Consider the following 13,060-nt stretch of genomic DNA (forward strand, 5'->3'; position numbering starts at 1 on the left):
AGCCGGCCAAACTAAAACAGGCCGGCTTACTGGCCGTCGGAATATTTTTTTAAAGTACTTAAAAGATGTATCTTTACAATAAAATTTACTTCGTTCAGTTAACTTGGTAAACTTTTTTCTTATCGTCAATGAAAATTTGTCTATTTTTGTTAATGCAAACGCTACGAACGCAGACTTTTTGATGTAGAGGATAGAGAAACTGATAGACTGATGACATTGTAAATAGTACAAGCAATGAGCTGCGCAATAAAACTCATTAACGGTGATCCGAAATGCAATGATCGTCGATGGGTCGATGAATGTGGAATGTGCAGACGTCACGAGCGGAAAAGGGAACCTACCTTCGGCACGAACGACTGGAGGTGGCTCGGCGGCACAAACTGGGTGGGACCGCTGAGCCCCGGGTGGAGCAAACCGGGCGGGTAGCCGGCGTACGGTGGCATGCCGAGCCCGGTGCGGTAGAACGGCGAGTCGACGGCGCCGATCTTCGGCACGTCCTTGAAGAGGGGCGGCGGAAAGAGGGCGGGCGCACCGCCAGCCGCTCCCGGTAGCAGCGGCTGATGCTGGTGCTGGTGCTGGTGCAGGTGCGTGTGCTGATGCTGATGGTGGTGCAGCTCCTGGCGCAGGTAGGGTGGCCCGGGTTGAACCGCCGTCAGCCCGCTGCGGTCGAGAAACCGGTTGTCCAGCTCGCGCCGCAGCATATCGGCTTGGTCGGACACTGGAAGCAGGCAGAAGAGGAAGAAGAGCATGAGTGTTGCGGTGGGCGTGGAGTGGGGATCGCGGGTGAACGGGGTTACCTTTCGTCGAGAAGAGAGATTCGGCCGAGAATGGGTGCGGATGGGGTGCCGGCGGGGGCTGCGTGCTGGCCGGCGAGGCGACGCTGCTGGACGAGACGGGCACGGAGCTGCCGGCGGAGACGGTCGTGGGCGGGGGGATCGGCGTGGCGAACAGGGGCGTCGGAAAGGACGATGGCGACGAGACGGCGATCGACGAGCTGCTCGAGGTGACCATCGACACCGACGGCAGCTGCTGGTGCGAGCTGGCGCTGGCCGAGGAGGCGGCGGCGGAGGACGCGGAGGAGGAGGAGGTCGGGATCGAGGTGCCGCTGGCAGCGGCCGCCACCGCCGCGGCCGACGGGGAAGGTGGCGTCGGGCGCGAGTGTTGATGCGGATGCGATGGCGGCGGAGGCGGCGGCGGCTGATGGTGGGGTTGATGGTGGTGCGGGTGATGTTGGTGGTGGTGCGATCCGGCCGCCGCGGCTGCCGAGGACGAGGAAGAACTGTGTCCACCGCCGCCGGCCATGGCGGGCGAGTGGGAGTGCGGGTGCGTGAGCGGTACGGTGGGCTGGCCGGTGGGGGCAGCGGCACTTGGCGGCCACCCGGGAGGCACTACCCCGGCGCCCGCACCGGACGCCGACGAGCCGGAGGACGACGATGAGGAGGACGAGGAGAGGATGGTGCCGCCGATGGCGAGCGTCGTTTTGGGGTACGTGAGACTAGAAGAGACGGCCGCCGACATGGCCGCCGAGGAGACGGCCAGCGCAACCGAGTGTGGCAGTCCGCCGCCACCGCCGAACGTTGGCAACGCCGGTGACGGCCCACCTCCTCCACCCGGTCCGGGGCCTCCACTACCGCCACCACCACCTCCGTACGGTGGAATCGTGGAGCCGGGCGTCGAGCGAGACAGGCTGCTGATGTTACTGCTACAAAGAGATCAAGCAAAAAAACCAAGGTTACCAACGAGCAGGGGGAATGGAGGGGGGGGGGGGGGGAGACGATCACTTACCTATAGCTTTCGCGCTCCCTATTCGGACTGTGGCCGCGGGGTGAGTGGGGACGGGAGGAGATGACGATGCTGCCTCCGCTACTGCTGCTGCTGCTGCTGCTGCTACTGCTGCTGCTATTGCTGCCATTGCTGTTGGAGGAGCCGACAGCCGCCGCCGCCGCCGCCTGATGGGGATGCCCGCCCGGGCCGCCATTGTTGGTGGCGTGCGGGGACGGGTGCGAGGAGGACGTCGAGGAGGAGCCAGCCGAATGGTGCTGAGGCGGGACCCCGACACCGACACCGGGTGGGACGAGTCCTGCGGGTGGAGGCGGTGGGCCGCCGACCACGAGCTGCGGGTGATGGTGGTGACCGACGAGCACATGGCCCGCTCCAGGCCCTCCTCCACCACCGGCACCGGGATGAGGCGGCAGCAGGTGGTGGTGTGGGGGAGGCGGCGGTGGTCCGGCGGCTCCAGCTCCGGGCGGCAGATGAAGGCCACCGGGCGGCGGAGGATGTACCGGACCGTGCGCGTGTGGGTCACGGAGCGAGGGGTGCGGCGGCTGCGAGGAGTCACCGGTGGCAGCCGCCGCCGCCGCAGCCGCCAGCGAGTGGAGTGGGCCGCCGTTGCCGGGCACGAGCGACGGAGCCGTGCTCGAGACGATCGTGACGGAAGACGACGAGGACGACGACGAGGAACTGCTGCTGGAGCTGGGCGTGATCGGGCGCATCTTCTGCTGGCTGCTGGCCTGGTGATGCTGGGCGGCGGCTATGAGTGGCGACGGGTCGCGGTCGTTCGGAGCGCCACCACGGCCGTTGCCGGTGGGAGCCGCCGTCAGGGGCGGCTGTAACCGCGCGTCTATCAGCCCCAGCCCCATCAGCGTGTGCGGCATCGGCCCGAGGGCCGGATGCATCCGCGGGGACAGGTTGGGCGAGGTGACCGAGGGCGGCAAGTAGGGACTGTGCTGGAAGCCACCGTACGGCGAGTACAGCGGGTAGCCGGTGTAGCGGTAGTGCGGTGGCAGGCTGCCGAGCCCATTCGCCATCATAATCGAGGGATGATTAGCCGCAGCCGCCGCCGCCGCCGCCGCTACAGCCGCCGCGTGGTTGCCGTTGAGTAGCGTGGCGGCCGTCGGACCAGCCGCCGTCGCCGCTGAGAGCGATGGGACGCCACCGCCGACGCCGGGCACTGCCGGACTGTTGGTGCGCAGGGCTCCAACAGCCGCCGCCGCCACCGATGCAGCCGCTGCCGCCGCTGTCGACGACGAGCTGGTGCTTTCGAGCGAGGGATGCGCGGGTCCAGTTTGGCCGGCGGTGGTGGCTGGCGTAGCCGCCGGAGGCGTGTGCGGCACCGACAGTGGCAGAGAGGATGGTGCCGCACTGCTACTACTACTGCTACCGCCACCCGACGGACCGCTTCCACCAATAGCCGCCACTGATGAGCCGCCAGCCTGTTGCTGCTGCTGCTGCTGCTGCGATTGGTGATGGTGAGGGTGATGACCGCCACTGCTGGGCGCCATCGCAGGATTGCCGCTTGGTCCTATACTATTCGAGAGATTTGCAGCCGCCGACGGCGCCATCAGAGAGCCGCTCCCTGAACCGCCACCGTTCGGTCCGGCAACGCCGAGAAAGCCTGGCTTTAACGAACCACTGCTGGGTGCCGCCGTCAATGACTGCTGCAGCTGCTGCTGCTGCTGCTGCTGCTGTGGCGATGGAGGCAGCTGAGATTGAATGGATGCCGCCGCCGACGGGTGCGGCTGTGGAGGGTTGCCTCCGGCAGCTTGCGGTGATGGCGATGGCGGCGCACTGCCCACCACCGGTTGATGTTGCTGCTGCTGCTGTTGCTTCTGGGAGGACGTGGTGGTGGCGTTGCTGGTCGGTATCTTTGCGGACGCCATCGGCAGCAGCGGCTTGTTGCTCATACCGGCGGCCGTTTGTGGCGAGGCTGGCGGCTGCGAAGATGGTGACACTTGCTGTTGTTGCTGTTGCTGTTGCTGCTGCTGCTGCTGCTGCTGTTGCTGCTGCTGAGATGACGCAACTGCTTGTTGCTGGCCGCCGCCTCCGATTGACGTCAAATGCGTCCCCAGCGGTCCATTCGATACCTGGAACAAAAGAAAGAAAGAAAACGTAGCGAATTAGCAGTGCACGCTCTGCTTGATTGACACGACAATGACATTTCTCTCTCGGTCCCTCTCTCTCCCCCCTTCTCTATCTCTTTCATTCATTTCATTCGACAAGGCTCATCGGATAGACACGCCAGCTGCGAGCTCCTGCGGTATTAGATTAGGAGCCCAACAATGGCGGCCTCAAAATTGGAGCGTCCATCACACGGGGAGCCTTTAATTAGCATTGGAAATTAATTTAGTAGCACGGGATTTATAAACTTCCGTGCGCGCACACTCGCAATTCGGCGAAATCTGGCACTCCCCCCGGGACGTCCTTGCCCCCCTTGCAGCTCGAGCTCAGACACAGTCCACCCGGTGCTCCCTGGAATTATCCGTATCTTTCCCTCTCCGCCAGTGTCGATATATAAATATTTTATTAAACCATACAACCGTGCACCACCAGTCCGTGCGCTGAGTGTGTGTGACAATTTCCGGCCGGCAACGGCATCGTCGGGGGACCCGAAAAATTCACATCCGGCGCAGCCTATAAGAGAAACCGTGCACATATGCATGTATAGACGTGGAACTTTCGGATATCTCAACACGGAGGAGGTTCATTGTTCGGCCGAAATATTTGGTCGGCGAATCAATTGAAATGCACTATGCACATCGATGACGCACACACACACACACACGTGCGGCCAGAGAACTGTACAGAATTAATAAAAAAAAAAAAGAAACAAACAAAGCATTGCTCGTGTTCGGTGTTCTCCTCGGTATATGACATCATGTTTTATGCGCGGACTCGACTCGCTTCCAAAATCCAACCCGGGGGCCGGGGCCAGGGGACCGGACGGTCAATTGCACACGATTTGCATTGGGCTAGTTGCGCTGGTGTGAAGGTGTGTTTATGTGTGGCTAGCGATATAATTAAAATTCCCCACCGCACACACGTCGGTGGGCGTCGGATGTCCGATTTTCACGGAATGTCCAGAGCCATAACCATGCGACGGCTACTGCACGATGCCTCCTCCTCCCAGCCTTCCCTCATCGGCAAAACACTGTGATGATCCAATTGGGAGTTGGGAGTTCGCAACTCCAGCTCCTGCCAGCCCCGGTCGGCAGTATAGCGCACTTAGTTCAGATTAAACCAGGCGCTAATCAATCAGTGCCGCTTCGCTGCGACATCAATAAGCCCCTTTCCCCTCGTTTTCCGGTGCCGGTAGAGCCAATCTCTTGGCAGGTTCCAACATCCACAACCATTTCCCCAAGGCCAACGTTCCAGGAACTACCAAAAACACTCCCTCCCTCTCTCGAGATGGGTCTCAATTTGGAAAATTGAAATAGGTTGTACAAGCTGGTTTTATTGTTTGGGATAACATTATCTGCCGACCCGAGGTGTTGGGGACAAGTGTCCGTACACCGGTTCGGCTGCCTCTTGGTATTCGTCGTAGTCTGCCAAAGTCTGAAAACTAGACCAAGCAGGGTGCAGACAGTGGAAGATGTATTCACCGGAGTCCCATCCCATCTCCGTTCCAGATCCTTCCGAAGTTGGCGTCTCCTCCTCTGGGAACTTACCTGCATTGGTGTTGATGGATAAGGCGGTGGCAGGCTCGGTGGCGGTAGGGCGGCGGGCGCTGGCGACGGTGCCGGCGGTGCCGGACCAGTGCCACAGGGTGGTACCGGCACCGGACTGGCGCTCCCGGCCAGCCCGAGTGGTCCATTGCTGAGCGGCAGCCCGGTCGGAGGGAACTCGGGCTTCCGGGGTGCCCCAGCCGCCGCCGGGCTCGAGGCCGCCGTCGTGGGCTGCGTTTGCGGCGTCGACGCGAACACTACCGACCCTCCATCGGAGCCCTGCAAGTACAAGAACGGACGACGACGCAACGAAACAGGTGAGTGTTAGTGAAACTAGCCTCTCCAGTGGAAAAGGAAACACAAGCCCCAACCGAAAATGGTCAAACACACCATGTCACCCTTCACCCCACTTTTTCAAGACATTCACCCAGAATGCCCGCTAAGGAACTGCGAACATAGGATTAGCCTAGTAATCGGAACCATGACCCTTTTTACGGAATGACTCGGACTCGGAATCAGACTGAACAATCATCCTGAGGGATCTCATCTTTTAGTAGTTCTTTGTTCTTGCTTTTTTGTTTTGTTTTGGATTTGAATCCTTGTGCATGATTCAAAGCTCTGTATGGCGAGTCTTTGACCACTTATTCAGGTCCGACTTTGTTTATACTGGCCGCTTTTGATTCGTAGTGCTTGTTATTAATATTTTTTGTCTGTTTTAAGAAGGTTAGGATGTTGATATTTCCAATGATCCCCGACCAAGTCATTCTTCGTGTGCTTCACAGCTCCCTTGCGAGTTGGATAAAAGCTCTTTCTCTCTTAGGAATCAGTTATAAGCTTGAGATTCGAATCTAAGCTTGGCGATTAGTTGAATCCCTGTTTAGGAATCATATTTATCGGGCGATTAGAGACTCATTCAGGGATTACAACCTCTATTGAGATTTCATATCTCTTTGGCTGGTTATAACTCATTTTTCATGTTGTTGATCACAACACAATTACCACAACTGTCTGTGATTCTCTGTTCAGGATTCAAATTTTTGTGGCGTCTAATAGCTTCTTCACTCTTGAGAATCTTATTCCTGCTTGGGATTTGGATCTCGGCTTGGCGGTTAGATTCTCTTTTACTTACTCTATTGGGGATTAGAGTTTCTGAAGAGGAATCATATCTATTTGGCGATTAGTATCATGTGTTTACTGATTCATTCAATTCTCTTTGGTGTGTTAGAACTCCTCTTGCGTGTTGCAAAACATGCTTTCATTCATTCGCGCTGGATAGACAACCGACTTTCCACGACCGAATCGCGTTCAAAACCCTCGTTTACGTGAAGAAGTCGTGCCTGTCGTCGGACAAAAAACGAAAACAATAAAAACAAACCAAAAATACACGTACATAGAATAAGATGTTGTCCGGGGAAGGAAGACGAAGCAGACCGGAGAACCAGACAAGCGGAGAAGAAAAATGCGAAAACGGAATGTGTATTATTTATAAGTGATAAATTGATTCTCAAGTGGTAAGGGTGCCGCCATTAACCTTTCATGTAGCCAGCCAGCAGCAGCGCCTGGCGGAGCTAAACAAGTCGCGACAGCTAACTCCCGCCCCCTCCTCCCGCGCACCATTGCCCGTGCCAAAGGTGTCACACCGGTCGCGGTAATGAACAGTAAAATAATCCATTAATTATCATAATTACAAGGTAAACGATGATCCGGACACGGACCGAAACATTCGCTGCCGACGGGTATGTGGGTAGTGGTGGTAGTGGGTTTTGTTGGCTGCAGTAGTAACGTGGACGTGGGTTGGATTGGGACTGGAGCAATAAAAAAAAAAAACAACCCGTATTTATAAACCCACCCGGTGAATGGAGGATTGAATGTGTATTGGAAAAGCAAGCGAAAAGGGGAAAAAAAACTGCGCATAGGCGCTACGAGACCGTAACCGACTGTGTCGTCGCCGTCCGCGAGATTTCGCTCCGGAGCGATGATTTACGACGCCACCTACTTCAATACCTAGGGAGCCATTTCTGGCCAGATTTTTTCGCAATCCGCCTCCACGTCGGCGATGGTGGCAACTACGCATCTTAACACATCATCATAATGCTTTTGAGACGCTCGTTTGTAACGCTCTTTTGAACCCTCGATCGATGATTGATTGATTGCGTTACATGCAACTGGAGATAAAAGGACGATTGTTGCATTTCAATTTCAATAAATTACATTATCCATATTTATTGTGTTTATGACACAAATAACACGTGCATTGAAGTTTTAATTCTAAATAGGGTTCATACGTGTACATTAAATTTCCGTACATTAACCGTTTGAGATTGCTGTACTTTGTATTTGTGAAAATTGTTCAATTGTCAGAGATTTTTGACACTTAAATATAGCTCGGATACAACCATTTTAACTTGTTACATTAAAAATAGACTAAAATCGTAACACACAAGTGTCTTGTATTGTGATCTGCTTACATTATTGTGGTTGTATAACCGCACTGTCACTGTCAATAATTTTTGTTGTTAAAATCTTGTCGACAAAATTATTGACGTTCGATCGAGTCGATGCCAAACGTTAGCCAGCAGATGGCGCTGGCGCTTTAAAAAGGACACTGAAGCGGGGGAAAGTTATTTAGAATCTTTCTCCTCGGGTCGTTAACCCCGACAGGATGAGCGATCAGTGAAATAAATTCGGTCATTCGCCACCAAATTTTAAGTCCTTCCACAAGTGCTTAATAAAGTTCACTTAAAAAGGAATCAAAGGTAAAACAAAATAAATAAAAGTTTCATTGAAAGCATGTATTAAAATTCGTCTTTTAAAACATTAATGTACGTAGGACTTATACGTTCTTTGTGAATGCTTTATTGAAATTCTACTTCGAAGTGCATTTCACATAAATAAGGCACACATTGGAGGACAAGTAAAGACTTGTAAACAAGGTTTTTATTCAAATGTATGCGGCCGATTGCTGTACGAAGCGTGAAATTAATTTGCACTAACAATGTATCGATAGAATTTTCTAAATTGTAAATCGAGCGGGATATGTTACGACACAAGGTAAAATGCGAGTCACTTGTTTCGTATGACAACCAGAGGTAGATAACAAGTCCAAGTGTCCAGAAAATGGAAAAGGAGTTCGCTTTAAAAAGGGTCAGCCCGTTTCCTCCCAATTCGTCGCTGGGAGAGTGGGAAAACAACGAACAACGTTGAGGTTTCCTTGCAGCAAGGAGAAAAACCCCGGGGAGGGATAGACAGCGTGTCGCAAACGGAGAGGCAAACAGCGTTAGCGGTGCCGCTGATTAAGTTGGCACAATTACCGCCGGTGTGTGCAAGTGTGCGTTTCCGTCAAAACTCGCGCCACGGCTCATCGTCCCGCGGGGTGTGTTCGTTTCTAATTTTCCCGCCATCGTTAGATGCACACACGTACACACGCACACACGCACGGAGCGTGATGCAGGCACATAAATTCACCGCAACATGTTCGCAAACATGAGGGAGGGAGGGAGGGAGGAAGGGAGGGAGCAGTAAAGTGGAGTGCAAAAATAAACCTCGAAACAAGACACTCCTCGATCTTGTTAAAAGAGAAGTGTTAACGGAGGGAGAAACGGTGGTCTCTGCCGTCTTTTTCAAGACCCCTCCCTTCCCTCCCTCTCCTCCTGAGAGGGGGGGGGAGGGTTTCACGGTGTGTGACATGACTGCTGTGACAAACCGTCTTCTCCCGCCGCGACGTCGGTCGGCGTTCCACAACCAGAAAGTGGCAGGCAGACTGGCTTTGATTGCTCATAATTAAAACTGTCATCTGTCAACGGGTCGTCGGTGGCGGCGGTATGCGTACCACCGAACACCAGGCAGCCGATGGGATAGGGGTTGGGGTGACGGGGGGGTGGTGGAGAAGACAAATCGCGGCAAGCGATTTGTAATTGAGGTTGTTAAACATAGGCGTGAGCGAAAAATTAGTTGACCGCCTTCTCGACACCTCCGACCTCCGCGCCCGATATTGGGTGAGAGGGGAGGGGGGGGGGGGGGGGGGGGTGAGAGAGTGGTGGCGGAGGCAGGCGCAGTTCTTAGCCGAGTGTCTCGACGAGGGCTAATTTATGTGTGTTTTTTTCAATACATCAATTATGAAACATAGTTTTGAAGTGGTTTTTCTTTCTCCGTTTTCCCTGACGTTTTCCCCTCCTGTCATTGTCTAGTAATAGGACACGGGTAGAGTGTATTATTTTTTCAATCGTTACTGTGTTGGATGCGGTGTAAATCTTGCGACTTAATTTAACGAAGCGCAGAAAAAGCTAAAAACAACAAAACACTTCATTACGCCGAAACGGATCGTCGCGCGAAGTGCGGGAGCAAGGCGTGTAAACGCCCGCGGTTGAGTAAATTATTACGATTGCGCGACGATTTGCGGGATGTGAGTGTGAGCTGTGAGGATGAGAAGAAAAAAAAGCAACAACAACAACAACACGGGGTAACGCGTTGTAAATCACCCGCGACACCTCCGGCCCCTCCCGAGTGCTGAGGAATGTCCCTGCGGTTTCTCCTGGGTGACACACACACACACACACACACACACACATAGTGAGCGGTGGAAACGAAGTGGCCAGGAAAATGACCCCCGTTAGCGCTGAATAATCAGTGGAATTAGCTCACCACTGCTCATTGCCATTTGCCGCCCTGGGTCCTTTCGTTTCTTCTTTTTTTTTCCCTCTCTCTCTCTCACACACACACACACACGCCAATGCTCGAGGTAGCACACAATTTGCACCTTTCCGTGCAAACGTTGCGTGCGCAAAGAAGATGCAAATCTCCTGCTTCGAACGGGATGATGAAGAAATCCTGCACTGCCCGCGATTAGGTTACGCCTGCGCCATGTCTGCGTAAGTTGTTTAATTAATGTCTTCCTGTCAGAATTCACCCCTCCCCACCTACACGTCCCACCCCCCGCTCCGAGTTCACTTTTAAGCCTACGGTGCTGCGTATTGATTGCGTATCGATCTGGCTGAGATAGCCCGTCGCTGGGTGTCGCAATAATCGTGTCGCGCCGCCATCACCGCACAGTGGTACAACGTGCCGGCCTTTGGTTCGACACTCCATAAAACCAATAAACTCGTCAATTCAATTAACCCATCAGAAAATCGTCAATGAATTAACCAACACTCATGTAGAGCGAAATTGAACCATTAAAATGTGTTCTAATTGGTCACGTTTTGGATCATAGTCGTGCTAACTCTGGAATGGGTTCGGGAAGCCACCGCATTGCAATTGTATCCAAATTGAAAAAAAAAACTGGATTCGACACTGGATGTGGTTCCGTGGAATTTGAATTGCTCCATTAAATAAGGATTACCCGGATTGAATCCGGATTGATCCGGTAAATTGAGGGTTGAATCGGTAACAATCAAAAATCTCCCAGTGAATCCGATTTGAATCGAATCCGACTCCGATCAAATCCAGGGCCCACAAGATCCGAAACACTTGCAATTAAATTTGAAGAATTTTTACTGAAAAGTGAACTTTACCCAAGATTCATTCAGGTTGATACATGCATATTTGAGGATTCGCATCAGATGAATCCTAATGAATCTTTTTGATGTTTTACTGACAGTGATCAAGCGACCAAACAACCGATACAACCGGATTCGAATCCGGAGCGTTTACCAATCACTCATTTTAGACCCACCATTTATTTCCCTACCATTTACATAGTGAATCATTGGAAAAAACATGTTATGCATAATCGGTGAATTTTGAAAATAAATGCATCGCAATAAAAAAAACCCACAATTAGTAACTTGTTTGTATTATAATTTAATTATTATTGAATAATTTGTTACGGTATGCCCGCAGGTTTAACAGAGTGCGCAGCAAAAAGGCTTGTTTCATGTACCACCCCCTTTCCTCCGGTGTCTGAACATTTGCCCAACCACTTCACCGCGTCCCCCTCCCACATGGGGGAGCTTTGGTTTTCTCCGGTGTCTCGCCTGTCAGCCGGATAATTTAATGTCAGGCTACACATACCATCGTACATGCGTAGTGCATTTGGTTCAACTTTTTTTTGTTTTTTTACAACGCCAACCGGAGCGAGGACAAGATCAGAGATGCAGAGGGAGGAAAAAAAAAACATCGGAAGAAAAACAAACAAATGTCCATGACCACGGTTCGGAGCTGCTCTCGTTGGAAGTTTTATTTCAACAAAATCACAGCATGATATCTGAGAGGGTAGTGGATGGCCAGGTAGGGGTGAAGGAAGCGTTGGGTTTGCACACGGTTGTGCATGCATATCCATTACCACACACACCACATTCCTGCCGTATACGTACATGCGCCCCTGGTAACGACGCCTAAATCGATAGAAATCGATAATACCTTTTAAAAAACATCGATTTCGTTATTACATTACCCACCCCGCACCATTCCTTTTGTTTTTGAACGGTAGCTGCGACCTTCATCACGCCTCGAGGGTCCACCACCCGTAGGACGCCATTTTCCAACCTCCCGGTTGTTTGTTTTTCTTTCTCCAAATCCAGACACGACACATCCTGATATACACAGTGGGTGTCCAGCGGAAGAGGAAAATGACCGCGTACATGATATGTGTGAGTTTGTGTGCGTATGTATGTGTGTGTGTGTGTACGGTCGGTGGAGGAGCGACGCCCCACACCACAGGATCCCGTCCCCCCCCACGGTGCCATCATTATTGTTTGTAAATTGATTTCGCTCGCGAAATACATAAATATTTATTTCGAATGAATAATAATGGTTTCAGCAATTCGATTCAATCCTCGGTGGCGGAGAGGGGGAAGGAAGCGCAGGGCAGTCGCAGCAAGGACAACGACTACTATGGCGATGATAAAGATTATGTTGTAGCGTACATTTCCGCGTACACCGTAGGCTAAGGGATGATGTGTCAGACGGCAAAACGGTGAGTCCATCGGGAGAGGGAGGGAGGGGAAGGACCAGGAACGCAGGGATATACAAATCGTACAACCTGTGGAGCACGAACCCAGAATATCTGGGTGCATCTCAGCCATGAACCATGGATTTCGCTGGTCTGTTCCACTGCAGGAGATCCCTAAGACATAGGAGAGCCCTCTACGTTGCGCCTATAGAGAGTCGTACAAGGCCTGGACACCCCATGCCACACCACGATGGCCTTTTTCAGCGCATGCCTCAGCCTCAGAACCTCCGGGCGGTCCGAGTTCCACAGATGCAGCACCACCGCATGGGGTCTTGGGGTTCCGCCTCCCACTCGCGCTCTTATCTCGCCATCCAGATCTAGGTGAGCAACAGTAGCAAAACGAGGTCCGACAATCGCCATCTGCTGCCACCGCTCCAGTTGTGTTCGCCGTCAGTTCCCGGGGCAGGCTCGTTAGCGGTGCAAGTAGTCCAACTACCAGCCCTTTGCGCAGAAGCGCACGACTACCGGGCCACCTCCTACTCCACACCACCTCTGCACCCTTGCGATCCCGTGAGAAGGAACCAGTTTGTGGTGCAACTGAGATTCGCCACAAGATTGGCACTACAAGAAAGCCAATGGCAGTGGAGGGGGATCACGAAACCGAAACGGTAGTCCCCCGGACCCAACTCCCCCCTCAGTGCTGCCAATCCCCAGGCCTCCTCCTCTTAGA

At 53.2% G+C, this 13,060-nt stretch overlaps 1 protein-coding gene across 1 annotated transcript in view; it reads right to left on the minus strand.

Annotated features, from left to right (window-relative positions):
* Positions 1 to 13,060, minus strand: part of LOC131269016 (protein encore) — a 102,698-nt gene that overhangs the window by 2,693 nt on the left and 86,945 nt on the right. The window contains exons 4-7 of the mRNA XM_058271325.1: positions 1,786 to 3,863; positions 1,136 to 1,702; positions 798 to 1,039; positions 342 to 718 (exon numbers count right to left, since the gene is read on the minus strand). Coding sequence (XP_058127308.1) covers positions 342 to 718; positions 798 to 1,039; positions 1,136 to 1,702; positions 1,786 to 3,863 — 3,264 coding nt within the window. The remainder of the gene's footprint in view (positions 1 to 341; positions 719 to 797; positions 1,040 to 1,135; positions 1,703 to 1,785; positions 3,864 to 13,060) is intronic.

This window comes from Anopheles coustani, chromosome X (genome assembly GCF_943734705.1).
Source record: "Anopheles coustani chromosome X, idAnoCousDA_361_x.2, whole genome shotgun sequence".
Classification (NCBI taxonomy): domain Eukaryota; kingdom Metazoa; phylum Arthropoda; class Insecta; order Diptera; family Culicidae; genus Anopheles; species Anopheles coustani.